The sequence below is a fragment of the Penaeus vannamei genome, chromosome 21, assembly GCF_042767895.1.
Source record: "Penaeus vannamei isolate JL-2024 chromosome 21, ASM4276789v1, whole genome shotgun sequence".
Classification (NCBI taxonomy): Eukaryota; Metazoa; Arthropoda; class Malacostraca; order Decapoda; family Penaeidae; genus Penaeus; species Penaeus vannamei.
This window is the reverse complement of record NC_091569.1, coordinates 30,976,589-30,990,912: the sequence shown is the minus strand read 5'-3', so window position 1 is coordinate 30,990,912 and position 14,324 is coordinate 30,976,589. Positions and strand designations below refer to the sequence as shown.

Here is a 14,324-nt window from a genome sequence, read left to right as displayed (position 1 = left end):
CATGTTTGCTTACAAGCAAGGACTTCTAATACTAATACTTTGTAAAGTCCTTGCATGTCTAGCTACTTAGTATTCTAACAGTAATTACTTTGGTGTAGACATATGATTGCATAGAGATATATGCAAGATGTCCAGATTCCAGAAATTAACCTTTGTCTGCCATGCTTATTTTAAAAATGTCATGTTGATGGTTTAACTTTCTTGAGGCAACAAAGTTGTTGAATATCTGGTATTTGGTCATATATATTTCTTTTTCAATATCCTCCTTAAGCATCACAACTTTTAGTGGGCCCACTGGTGGTTTCCAAAGCTAAACTAATATGCTAAATTTTCTCCCGGCTGCCCTTGCTGATGTCCATCGCACTTCACCTGCAGTCCAGCTTAAAAATCGACGCGGACACTCCTTTATCATCGGACAGACAAGCAGAACAGGACCTCGAATCAGTACAAACTTCTTTTACGTTTGACACACAAGACCAAGAGTCTGACAAGCAAACGGAACAGAGCCAAGATATACTTGAAACTTTTTATGCAAATATGACACAAGGCCAAGAGAATTCTTCTGTGCCTGACAAACAGACGCCACAGAACCAGGAACTACAATCTTTTAACACAAACGAGAAACCGGACGAAGAGCACTTACAATTCTCACAGGCAGGACAAGACCTAGGGCTACTACAGCCTTCTGATATACAACAGAATCAGGATCAAGAAAGTCTGTCTGACAAAGCGACAGAACAAGACCTCGAACCTACATTTGAGAAGCAAGACCGTGAGCCTTCACCTCTGTCTGACAAGCAAATTGAACAGAATGGAGAACTGCCAGAAACGGTAGACGCACATAAGAAGCAAGAGTCACCTATGTTCGAAAAACAAGCGGAGCAGAACCATGAGCTGGTACAAATTCCTGACACACATGAAAAACACTTGCTACATGATAATTACTCGGAAGATCGGAAACCACTGTATCAGTTTTATACGCCACTAAATAATGTTACTGGTACGATAGACAGAGCAAAATATGTACTTGACACTGGGGCCAAAAATGCCAAAGATGATAAAGTGAAGACTGACAATTCAGAAGTAAAGAATAACGATATTGAAGTCAAAGCCAATGAGACCAGGGTTTCCGAAATTAGTACCGATAATATTGAAACCAAACCTGACATTACTGAAGTCATGACTGATAATTCTGAAACCAAAGCAGATGATACTGTGATGAAAAATGATGACTCTGGAATCAAGACTGATGTCACAGAAGGCAAAGAAAATACTGAGATCAAAATCTATGTTTCTGAAGTCAAGGATGGTAATAGCACAGAATTTAAGACAGATTTTACTGAAAACAAGGTCAATGGAGATGATATAGCTGATAATACTGAATTCAAAACAGACGTTGCTGATAAGAAAAATGATACTGAACATCAAGAAGTCAGTGGAACAAATGAAAGTATTATTGAAGTCAAAGTTGACCAAAATAATGCGAAAACTGATAGTGCTGAAATTAAAACGGATTTCACGGAGAGCAAGGCCAATACTGCTGAAGTCAGTGCCGTTAAAGCAGAAGCCAGCTTAAACAGTTTTTACTCCAAGACTGACATAGCTGAAATCAAGGCAGGAGATAATGAAATAAAGACTGAAGATGTTAGAGCTTCACCGGAATTCAAAGTAGATGATTCTGAAGGCAAGGCTGATACTGAAGAGAAAGATTATGATGCAGATTCAACCGAAGCTAAGGTTGGTGATACTAAAGACAAACCTAATAATACTGAAACCAAGGCTGAATATACAGAAGCCAGGGCGGCTGATGCTGAAGCAAGTATCGATAGTACTGAAGGTAAAGTTAAAGAAACTGAAACCAAAATTGAGGCCAAGGCTGATAATGTGGAAGCTGAAGCTCATGATAATGAAGCCAAGGTTGATGTTGAAACCAATGCTGCTAAAACCGAAACGAAAGCTGGTGATACTGAAGCCAAGATCGATGAAGGCAAGGATAATGGTACTGAGACCAAGACTGAAGGTGCTACAGCAAAGGCTGAGGATTCCGAAGCTCCTGTTGATGGTAATAAAGCCATGGCTGATGCTCTTGCAACAGAGACTAGTGCTACTGAAGCAAAGGCAGAGAGTATGGAGGCCAAGGCAGCTGAAACTGAAGCAAAGGCCGATGATACTGAAGTTAAGGCTGAAACCGATATTGGTGATAATAAATTCAAGGCTGATAGTATTGAGGGCCTGGCTGGTGGTGCTGAAGCAAGGACTGACGATACTGAAATCATGGCTGAAGACAAGATTACTGAAGCGAAGACTGATGCTACCGAAAATAAGTCCGAAGCCGAGATCAATGTTTCTGAATCTAAGGTTGATGCTACTGAAGCCAAGATTATTGAAGATGAGCCTGACAGTACTGAAGCTAAGGGTGAAGCCAACACGGATGTTGCAAACGGTAAAACTGGCGATACTGAAGCTGAAGCTGGAGTCAAGATTGACACTACTGAAGTGAAGGCTGAACCTAACACCGATGCTACTGAAGCCAAGGCTGATGCGATAAAAGCAAATGCTGACGATACTGAAGCAACTATCGAAGTTATGGCTGAAGTCGAGTTTAATGCTGCTGAAGCCATGGCCGACAATGCTAAGTCTAAAAGTGATATTGATACTGGAGGCAAGACTGAGCTCACTGAATCCAAAGCTAACGATACTGAAGTAAAGGTTGAAGCTAATACTGATGCTACTGAAGCCACAGCTGACGATACCAAAGCAAAGATTGAAGCTAATCCTGATGCTGCTGAAGCCACAGCTGACGATACCAAAGCAAAGATTGAAGCTAATCCTGATGCTGCTGAAGCCACAGCTGACGATACCAAAGCGAAGATTGAAGCTAATCCTGATGCTACTGAAGCCACAGCTGACGATACCAAAACGAAGATTGAAGCTAATCCTGATGCTACTGAAGCCACAGCTGACGATACCAAAGCGAAGATTGAAGCTAATCCTGATGCTACTGAAGCCACAGCTGACGATACCAAAGCGAAGATTGAAGCTAATACTGATGCTACTGAAGCCACAGCTGACGATACCAAAGCGAAGATTGAAGCTAATTCTGATCCTACTGAAGCCACAGCTGACGATACCAAAGCGAAGATTGAAGCTAATACTGATGCTACTGAAGCCACAGCTGACGATACCAAAGCGAAGATTGAAGCTAATACTGATGCTACTGAAGCCACAGCTGATGATACCAAAGCGAAGATTGAAGCTAATCCTGATCCCACTGAAGCCACAGCTGACGATACCAAAGCGAAGATTGAAGCTAATCCTGATGCTACTGAAGCCACAGCTGATGATACCAAAGCGAAGATTGAAGCTAATACTGATGCTACTGAAGCCACAGCTGACGATACCAAAGCGAAGATTGAAGCTAATTCTGATCCTACTGAAGCCACAGCTGACGATACCAAAGCGAAGATTGAAGCTAATACTGATGCTACTGAAGCCACAGCTGACGATACCAAAGCGAAGATTGAAGCTAATACTGATGCTACTGAAGCCACAGCTGACGATACCAAAGCGAAGATTGAAGCTAATTCTGATCCTACTGAAGCCACAGCTGACGATACCAAAGCGAAGATTGAAGCTAATACTGATGCTACTGAAGCCACAGCTGACGATACCAAAGCGAAGATTGAAGCTAATACTGATGCTACTGAAGCCACAGCTGACGATACCAAAGCGAAGATTGAAGCTAATTCTGATCCTACTGAAGCCACAGCTGACAATACCAAAGCGAAGATTGAAGCTAATCCTGATCCCACTGAAGCCACAGCTGACGATACCAAAGCGAAGATTGAAGCTAATCCTGATCCCACTGAAGCCACAGCTGACGATACCAAAGCGAAGATTGAAGCAAATCCTGATCCCACTGAAGCCACAGCTGACGATACCAAAGCTAAGATTGAAGGCAATATCGGTGTCGCTGAAGCCAAAGATGACGGAACGGAAGCTATGGTTGAAGCCAGTATTGATATTCCTGAAGCTAAGACTGGCGTTTCTGAAGCTACTGATGCTACAGAAGCAAAGGCTGACAATCCTGAAGCTAAGGTTGACGCTACTGAAGCCAAGCCTGAAAATATTGAATCTAAGGTTGTGGCTACTGGAGCTACGAAATATCCTTCCGAAGCAACTGTTGACAATTCTGAAGCAATTATTGAAGCAAATATCGATGTTACTGAAGCCAAGACTGACGATACTGAAGCTATGACTGCTACCACTGAAGCAAAGGCTGATGCTACTAATGTTAAGGCTGACGCTACTGAAGCTAATATTAATGCTACTGAAACCAAGACTGATACTGCTGAAGCCACGACTAACGATACTGAAGCAAAGGCTGATGGCACTGAAGTCAAAATTGCTGACACTGAAGCCGAGAGGGCTGAAAGAGAGGCCAAGATCGACAATACTGATGATACTGAAGCCAAGGCTGATAATACTAAAGCCACAACTGATATTACCGAAGCCACGGCTGGTATTACTGAAGCCACGGCTGGTATTACTGAAGCCACAGTTGGTATTACTGAAACCACGACTGGTATTACAGAAGCCACGTCTGGTATTACTGAAGCCACAGCTGGTATTACTGAAGCCACGTATGGTATTGCTGAAGCCACGTCTGGTATTACTGAAGCCACGTCTGGTATTGCTGAAGCCACGTCTGGTATTGCTGAAGCCAAGGCTGACGGAACTGGTGCCACGGCTGTTATTACTGAACCCACGCCTGGTATTACTGAAGCCACGACTGGTATTGCAGAAACCACGTCTGGTATTACTGAAGCCACGTCTGGTATTACTGAAGCCACAGCTGGTATTGCTGAATCCACGTCAGGTATTGCTGAAGCCAAGGCTGACGGAACTGGTGCCACTGCTGTTATTACTGGTCCCACGGCTGGTATTACTGAAGCCACGACTAGTATTGCAGAAACCACGTCTGGTATTACTGAAGCCACGTCTGGTATTACTGAAGCCACGTCAGGTATTGCTGAAGCCAAGGCTGACGGAACTGGTGCCACGGCTGTTATTACTGAACCCACGGCTGGTATTACTGAACCCACGACTAGTTTTGCAGAAACCACGCCTGGTATTACTGAAGCCACGTCTGGTATTACCGAAGCCACGTCTGGTATTACTGAAGCCACAGCTGGTATTACTGAAGCCACGGCTGGTATTGCTGACGCCAAGGCTGACGGAACTGGTGCCACGGCTGTTATTACTGAACCCACGCCTGGTATTACTGAAGCCACGACTAGTATTGCAGAAACCACGCTTGGTATTACTGAAGCCACGTCTGGTATTACTGAAGCTACGGCTGTTATTACTGAACCCACGGCTGGTATTACTGAAGCCACGACTGGTATGGCAGAAACCACGTCTGGTATTACTGAAGCCACGTCTGGTATTACTGAAGCCACGCCTGGTATTACTGAAGCCACGCCTGGTATTACTGAAGCCACGTCTGGTATTGCTGAAGCCATGGCTGGTATTACAGATGCCAAGGCTGACGGAACTGGTGCCACGGCTGTTATTACTGGAGCTCCGGCTGGTATTACTGAAGCCACGGCTGGTATTACTGGTACTGAAGTCAAAATTGGTGACACTGAAGCCGAGAGGGATGAAAGAGAGGCCAAGATCGACAATACTGAAGTTAATATTGATAATGAAACTAAGACTAAAGATCTCGAAGGTAAAGATTTGGAAACAAATGCTGCTGATAATGAAGTCAAGACTGGAAATACTGAAGCTAAAGACGATGTTAACGAAGCCAAGGCGAGTGATACTGAAACCAAAGCTGATGAGGCCGAGGATACGGATACGAAAGCATATGATACTGAAGCCAAAACTAGTGATATTTCAGCCAATATTGATGATACTGAAATAAAGACTGATGTTGAAGCCAGGATCAGTGATACTGGAGCCAAGGCTGATGCAGTTGAAGCAAAGGCTGACAAAACTGAAGCCAAGACTGGTGCTAATGAAACCAAGGATAGTAACGCAAATCTGGAAGATGCCAAGGCCAATAAGGATGAAGCCAAGACTGATGAAAGTGAAGTCAAAACCGATGGTAGTGAAGCCAATACTGAAGATACTAAAACAATGGCTGAGGATAATGAAGCAAAGGCAGATGATACTGAAGCCACGGCTGGTATTACTGAAGCCACGGCTGGTATTACTGACGCCACGGCTGGTATTACTGACGCCACAGCTGGTATTACTGAAGCCAAGGCTGACGAAACTGGTGCCATGGCTGTTATTACTGAAGCCACAGCTGGTATTGCAGAAACCAAGGCTAATAATATTGAAGCCACGGCTGGTATTATTGATGGCAAATCTGAGGACACTGAAGCAGCGACTGATAATACTGAAGCCAAGCCTGACGAAACTGGTGCCACGACTGGTATTACTGAAGCCACGGCTGATAATACTGAAGCTAAAGCTGATAATACTGAAGCCAAGCCTGATGAAACTGGCGCCACGGCTGGTATTACTGAAGTCACGTCTGGTATCACTGAAGCCAAGGCTGATAATACTGGAACCAAGGTTGATAATATTGAAGACAAGGCTGATAATACTGAAGCCACGGCTGGTATCATTGAAGGCAAGGCTGATAATACTGAAGCCACGGCTGGTATCACTGAAGCCAAGGCTGATGAAACTGGCGCCACGGCTGGTATTACTGAAGTCACGTCTGGTATCACTGAAGCCAAGGCTGATAATACTGGAACCAAGGTTGATAATATTGAAGACAAGGCTGATAATACTGAAGCCACGGCTGGTATCATTGAAGCCAAGGCTGATAATACTGAAGCCACGGCTGGTATCACTGAAGCCAAGGCTGATAATACTGAAGCCACGGCTGGTATCACTGAAGCCAAGGCTGAGGACAGTGAAGCGAAGGCTAACGACACCGAAGCCACGGCTAGTATCACTGAAGCCAAGGCTGGTGAAACTGAAGCCAAAGCTGATGATACTGAATTCAACGGTGGTATTACTGAAGCCAAGGCTGATGATACTGAAGCCACGGCTGGTATAACTGAAGCCAAGGCTGTTAATACTGAAGCCACGGCTGGTATCACTGAAGCCAAGGCTGATAATAGTGAAGCCACGGCTGGTATTACTGAAGCCAAGGCTGATAATACTGAAGCCACGGCTGGTATCACTGAAACCAAGGCTGAAGACAGTGAAGCCAAGGCTAACGACATCGAAGCCACGGCTGGTACCACTGAAGCCAAAGCTGGTGAAACTGAAGCCAAAGCTGATGATACTGAATTCAACGGTGGTATTACTGAACCCACGGCTGGTATTACTGAAGCCACGACTAGTATTGCAGAAACCACGTCTGGTATTACTGAAGCCAAGGCTGATAATACTGAAGCCAAGGCTGACAATACTGAAGCCAAGGCTGATAATACTGAATCCACGGCTGGTATCACTGAAGCCAAGGCTGATAATACTGAATCCACGGCTGGTATCACTGAAGCCAAGGCTGATAATACTGAAGCCATGGCTGGTGTCACTGAAGCCACGGCTGGTATCACTGAAGCCAAGGCTGATAATACTGAAGCCATGGCTGGTGTCACTGAAGCCACGGCTGGTATCACTGAAGCCATGGCTGATAATACTGAAGCCATGGCTGGTGTCACAGAAGCCACGGCTGGTATCACTGAAGCCAAGGCTGATAGTACTGAAGCCACGGCTGGTATCACTGAAGCCAAGGCTAACGACCCCGAAGCCACGGCTGGTATCACTGCAGCCAAGGCTGGCGAATCTGAAGCCAAATCTGATGATACTGAATTCAACGGTGGTATTACTGAAGCCAAGGCTGATAATATTGAAGCCAAGGTTAATGACTCTGGAGCTACGGCTGGTATTACTGAAGCCAAGGTTGATGATATCGAGGTCAAGGCTGAAATTGAAGCCAAAGAAGCTAAAACTGATAACACAGTAGCTATGGCTGATGAGACAGAAGCCAAGGCTGGCGATACTGAAGCTAAGGATTCTGATACTGGAGCGAAGAATGATACTGAATCTAGGGGTGATTGCACTGAAGCTCTGGTCGTGAATACTGAAGCCAAAACTGCGGGAGCCGAGTCAGGTGATACTGAAGTCAAGATTGGGGATACTGAAGCCAGGATTGGGGATTCTGATACCAGAGCTGGTGATTCTGAAGCCAATATTGGTGACGCTGTAACTGAAGCTAATGATGTGGAAGTCAAATTAGGCAATGCGGAATCCAAAGCTGAAGATACTGGAGTCAAAGCGGATGATGCCAAGGCTGGAGATACTGAAGTCAAGGTTGGAGATACTAGAACTGCGGCCGATGATACTGAAGCCAAGACTGGAGACACTAGTGAAAGTGTAGCCAAAGCTGATACTACTGAAGCCAAGGCTGGAAATATGGAATCCAAGAGTGATTATACAGAAGCCAAGGTTGGAAATACTGAAGGCAAGAGTGATGATACTGAAACCAAAACTGGTAATAATGAAATCAAGTCTGATGATATTGACGATGCTCAAGATAGGATTAATGTTCATGCTAAAAGTAAGACTGATATTGAAGCCAAGATTACTGAAAGCGGACCTAAATCTGATGATACTGTAGCTAATTCTGAAAATTCTAATGGAAAAGCTGGCGATACTAAAGCCAATACCGATAATACTGAACCCGAAACTGGTGATTCTCTAGTTAAGACTGCGGATTCTGAAGTCAAGACCGATGGTATTGAAGCCACGACTAAAAACAACACCGATACTGAAGCCAAGAGCGATAATACTCAAACCAATGTTGATGATATTAAACCTGTAGGAGGTAATAATAGCGAAGCCATGGTTGATGTCAAAGAAGGAAAAACTGATATTCCTGACACTAAGGCTTATCTAGAATTCAAGGTTAATGACACTAAATCCAAGGCTGATGGCTTTAATGCTGAAAATGAAGATCAACCTGACTTTATGTCGTATGAAGGTAAGGTAGAAGGGAGTGATGGGCTAGCTGATGCTGTAAGAATAAGTGAACCAGCCAAAACAGAAGTAGAGATTGGAAATGCTGTTTCAGAAGCTGAATGCAAGGTAGAAAATGCTGAGAATAAGGTAGACAAAGCTAATGCTGAGTGTGATTCCAGTGAAAGTAGAGTAGATGATTTCGAAACCAAGGATAGCAGCGAGGAAAAGAAACACAAAGGCGATGACAAGGTAAGTGATCCAAATTCTACAGCAGAAATTAAGAACGATGGCGACGGAACGGAAGCACGCGAAATAGTCAGTGAAGGTGTAGATGCTGAGGAGACTAATTCTTTAAGTAAAGTTGATACAGGTAAACCAGATGAGAATGCAAAAATAACCAAAAACGAAACAGAAGACTCCCAGATAACTGCCTCTAATTCCAGGGACCCAAATCTCAGTGACAAAGAAGCGAATTCAGAAATGAATGAAAGTGAACTGGCTAATATTCCTAATAAACCAGTTTTAGTAAAATTCCATCAGGTGCCAGGCAATGAAAGTCAAGCTGTGAGTGATTTTGAGGTACCCCGACCACCTACTCCGTATAAGGCTGATATACAGAATGAACTGCCAGGGAGTTCTTCAGTCAGTCAACCCAGTGGTCAGAATGATGCTATCTCTGATACCCACATTGCTTTGGGAGATGAAGGAAATATGCTAGAGAGCAACATGATGAATAAAAATGGAGAAGTGGAAGTAACTAATGAAAGCAAAGAAGATAAAGCTCCTATTCATGTTGGTGTCACTGATACAGACAATACACCAAATTTAGATAAAAGAGATGTATCAGACGATAAGATATCGCGTTCAAATAGTTCGTGTTCATGTTCAAAATTGTCTGAACATGAGGACAAAGAGACTCAGTATGAAGCAAATAACAGCAGCATATCAGGTAACTACAGCAATGCATCGTCTAAAGAAAAACCTGCGGCTTCTCAAAGCTCTCAAAGTAAAAAACAGCACCTGAAAGAAGACACCAAAAAAATTCACAAAAAGAAAATGCAGAGGAAATCTAGAATTATTACATCCGATGATCAAGATGACACTCAAACCCTAAACAGACTCATGACTAAGGCCAGTGGAGACCCTAGTCATCCTGTCCTCATAGAGGGGATGTAAGAGGAGGACCCTGACTACTGCTCTTCCTTTCAAGCTTCTTAGGAGGTGAAATATTGTCATGAGCACTGCTCACATGCATGGTGAGCCACTCAGAATGTGGTAGCAATTAAACACCTGACCCAATGTTAACCAGTTTATATAAATATTAAACTGTGCACTTTGCTGACAAGAGAATTATTGTAATCAACCATAAATTGACACTTCAGACCACAAAAGGGAAAGAATTGTCCTTTTGCCATGATCACAGACATGTTGGCTGATAGCAAAAGGCATAATTTAATTCACGTTGAACATCAAAAGTCTAAGCACAAATGCCATATGCACTGATAATTATGTAGTAATGGCCGCCACCAGTGACATCCCAACCCCACACTGAAGCATGCGCACTACCCTTTAGTACTATTCATTTTCTTTCAAATGTATGATATTCCAGGAGAGCATCTTGTCCAGAGACTTGTACAGTATGTAGTTTGTTTCACCCTTTATATATCTGCCTGTCTTTCTGTCGCATAGTGTCACGTTTTTGCTTTTACATCACATGCTAGCATTTTTGATGTTATTAGTCAGAATTTTCACTGTTATTTCAAAAGTTATCTGAATATTAACTTGTCAAAGAAAAATAAAAAGCACTCAAAGATGTGTTCATATTTCTGGCTCAGATTTAATTCAAACGTATGCTACTTTTTAATCTATAAATTATATTTTGAATAATACAATAAATTCGAAAATTGCCAAATTCCATGATTATATAAATTTAGAGTTAAACTTTTCTAATGATATGTGCAAAAAATTTCCAGGTAGCCACCAAAAATGGAGAGGAGGAGCTTATTCCTGCACCTACCAACACCCAGCCCGATTTTTATGGTTGCAAGAGCAAGCAAAGTCAAAAAATTATGGATTCTTCTTATAATGGAATTGGGGATAATTCAGAGCACTTAGTAAAAGTCAGTAATACCGATTACAGTGATCACCAACAAGAAGATGCATCTTTCCAAGACTACAAAACTAGACAAAATTTAAAGGGTACTACACCATCTGTAACAGAAGAATTGGACAATATCAACCTCAGTGATCCAGAACTTGAGAAGGCTGCAACTCAGATCCAAGCTTCTTTTAGGGGCTATAAAACGAGGCAGAATCTAAAAGAAAATCAAAATGAATCTCCTGAAACTGAAGAGCTAGATGGCATTGATCTGAATGACCCTGAACTTGAGAAGGCTGCAACCCAGATTCAGGCTTCCTTCAGAGGCTTCAAGACTAGGCAGAATCTGAAAGAGAATGAAACTCCAGCTGAAACAGAAGAAGAAACAGTTGACCTTGACCTGAATGACCCTGAACTTGAGAAGGCTGCAACCCAGATTCAGGCTTCCTTCAGAGGCTTCAAGACCAGGCAGAATCTGAAAGAAAATGGAACTCCTGCTGAAACAGAAGAAACAGTTGACCTTGATCTGAATGACCCTGAACTTGAAAAGGCTGCAACCCAGATTCAGGCTTCCTTCAGAGGCTATAAAACCAGGCAGAATCTGAAAGAAAATGAAACTCTAGCTGAAACAGAGGAAGAAACAGTCGACCTTGATCTGAATGACCCTGAACTTGAAAAGGCTGCAACCCAAATTCAGGCTTCCTTCAGAGGCTATAAAACCAGGCAGAATCTGAAAGAAAATGAAACTCCAGCTGAAACAGAGGAAGAAACAGTTGACCTTGATCTGAATGACCCTGAACTTGAAAAGGCTGCAACCCAAATTCAGGCTTCCTTCAGAGGCTATAAAACCAGACAGAATCTGAAAGAAAATGAAACTCCAGCTGAAACAGAGGAAGAAACAGTCGACCTTGATCTGAATGACCCTGAACTTGAAAAGGCTGCAACCCAAATTCAGGCTTCCTTCAGAGGCTATAAAACCAGGCAGAATCTAAAAGAGAATGAAACTCCAGCTGAAACAGAGGAAGAAACAGTTGACCTTGACCTGAATGACCCTGAACTTGAGAAGGCTGCAACCCAGATTCAGGCTTCCTTCAGAGGCTTCAAGACCAGGCAGAATCTGAAAGAAAATGGAACTCCTGCTGAAACAGAAGAAACAGTTGACCTTGATCTGAATGACCCTGAACTTGAAAAGGCTGCAACCCAGATTCAGGCTTCCTTCAGAGGCTATAAAACCAGGCAGAATCTGAAAGAAAATGAAACTCTAGCTGAAACAGAGGAAGAAACAGTTGACCTTGATCTGAATGACCCTGAACTTGAAAAGGCTGCAACCCAAATTCAGGCTTCCTTCAGAGGCTATAAAACCAGGCAGAATCTGAAAGAAAATGAAACTCCAGCTGAAACAGAGGAAGAAACAGTTGACCTTGATCTGAATGACCCTGAACTTGAAAAGGCTGCAACCCAAATTCAGGCTTCCTTCAGAGGCTATAAAACCAGGCAGAATCTAAAAGAGAATGAAACTCCAGCTGAAACAGAGGAAGAAACAGTTGACCTTGATCTGAATGACCCTGAACTTGAGAAGGCTGCAACCCAGATTCAGGCTTCCTTCAGAGGCTATAAAACCAGGCAGAATCTGAAAGAGAATGAAACTCCAGCTGAAACAGAGGAAGAAACAGTGGACCTTGATCTGAATGACCCTGAACTTGAGAAGGCTGCAACCCAGATTCAGGCTTCCTTCAGAGGCTATAAAACCAGGCAGAATCTGAAAGAGAATGAAACTCCAGCTGAAACAGAGGAAGAAACAGTTGACATTGATCTGAATGACCCTGAACTTGAAAAGGCTGCAACCCAGATTCAGGCTTCCTTCAGAGGCTATAAAACCAGGCAGAATCTGAAAGAGAATGAAACTCCAGCTGAAACAGAGGAAGAAACAGTGGACCTTGATCTGAATGACCCTGAACTTGAAAAGGCTGCAACCCAGATTCAGGCTTCCTTCAGAGGCTATAAAACCAGGCAGAATCTGAAAGAGAATGAAACTCCAGCTGAAACAGAGGAAGAAACAGTTGACATTGATCTGAATGACCCTGAACTTGAGAAGGCTGCAACCCAGATTCAGGCTTCCTTCAGAGGCTATAAAACCAGGCAGAATCTGAAAGAGAATGAAACTCCAGCTGAAACAGAGGAAGAAACAGTTGACCTTGATCTGAATGACCCTGAACTTGAAAAGGCTGCAACCCAGATTCAGGCTTCCTTCAGAGGCTATAAAACCAGGCAGAATCTGAAAGAGAATGAAACTCCAGCTGAAGCAGAGGAAGAAACAGTGGACCTTGATCTGAATGACCCTGAACTTGAGAAGGCTGCAACCCAGATTCAGGCTTCCTTCAGAGGCTATAAAACCAGGCAGAATCTGAAAGAAAATGAAACTCCAACTGAAACAGAGGAAGAAACTGTTGACATTGATCTGAATGACCCTGAACTTGAGAAGGCTGCAACCCAGATTCAGGCTTCTTTCAGAGGCTATAAAACCAGGCAGAATCTAAAAGAAAATGAAACTCCAGCTGAAACAGAGGAAGAAACAGTTGACCTTGATCTGAATGACCCTGAACTTGAAAAGGCTGCAACCCAGATTCAGGCTTCCTTCAGAGGCTATAAAACCAGACAGAATCTGAAAGAGAATGAAACTCCAGCTGAAACAGAAGAAATAGTTGACATTGATCTGAATGACCCTGAACTTGAAAAGGCTGCAACTCAGATTCAGGCTTCCTTCAGAGGCTATAAAACCAGACAGAATCTGAAAGAAAATGAAACTCCAGCTGAAACAGAAGAAACAGTTGACATTGATCTGAATGACCCTGAACTTGAAAAGGCTGCAACTCAGATTCAGGCTTCCTTCAGAGGCCATAAAACCAGGCAGAATCTGAAAGAAAATGAAACTCCAGCTGATACAGAGGAAGAAACAGTTGACCTTGATCTGAATGACCCTGAACTTGAGAAGGCTGCAACCCAGATTCAGGCTTCCTTCAGAGGCTATAAAACCAGGCAAAATCTGAAAGAAAATGAAACTCCAGCTGAAACAGAAGAAACAGTTGACCTTGATCTGAATGACCCTGAACTTGAAAAGGCTGCAACCCAGATTCAGGCTTCCTTCAGAGGCTATAAAACGAGGCAGAATCTGAAAGAGAATGAAACTCCAGCTGAAACAGAAGAAGAAACAGTGGACCTTGATCTGAATGACCCT

General features: G+C 43.2%; 2 protein-coding genes across 2 annotated transcripts in view; both read left to right on the top strand.

Annotated features, from left to right (window-relative positions):
* LOC113804570 (abnormal spindle-like microcephaly-associated protein homolog) overlaps positions 1-14,324 on the top strand; it is a 42,021-nt gene that overhangs the window by 24,601 nt on the left and 3,096 nt on the right. The window contains exons 3-4 of the mRNA XM_070136260.1: positions 10,965-13,361; positions 13,491-13,615. Of these exons, the coding sequence (XP_069992361.1) occupies positions 10,965-13,361; positions 13,491-13,615 (2,522 nt within the window). The remainder of the gene's footprint in view (positions 1-10,964; positions 13,362-13,490; positions 13,616-14,324) is intronic.
* Positions 352-10,543, top strand: LOC138865448 (serine-rich adhesin for platelets-like). Its single transcript, XM_070135892.1, has 2 exons — positions 352-10,163; positions 10,468-10,543. The coding sequence occupies exons 1-2, from the start codon at positions 352-354 to the stop codon at positions 10,541-10,543; spliced, it is 9,888 nt and encodes a 3,295-aa protein (XP_069991993.1).

Coding starts and splice junctions, on each gene's coding strand:
- LOC138865448 (XM_070135892.1), top strand. CDS start 352: ATGTCCATCGCACTTCACCTGCAGTCCAGCTTAAAAATCGACGCGGAC. Junction 10,164..10,467: donor CCTGTCCTCATAGAGGGGAT/GTAAGAGGAGGA, acceptor GAACATCAAAAG/TCTAAGCACAAATGCCATAT.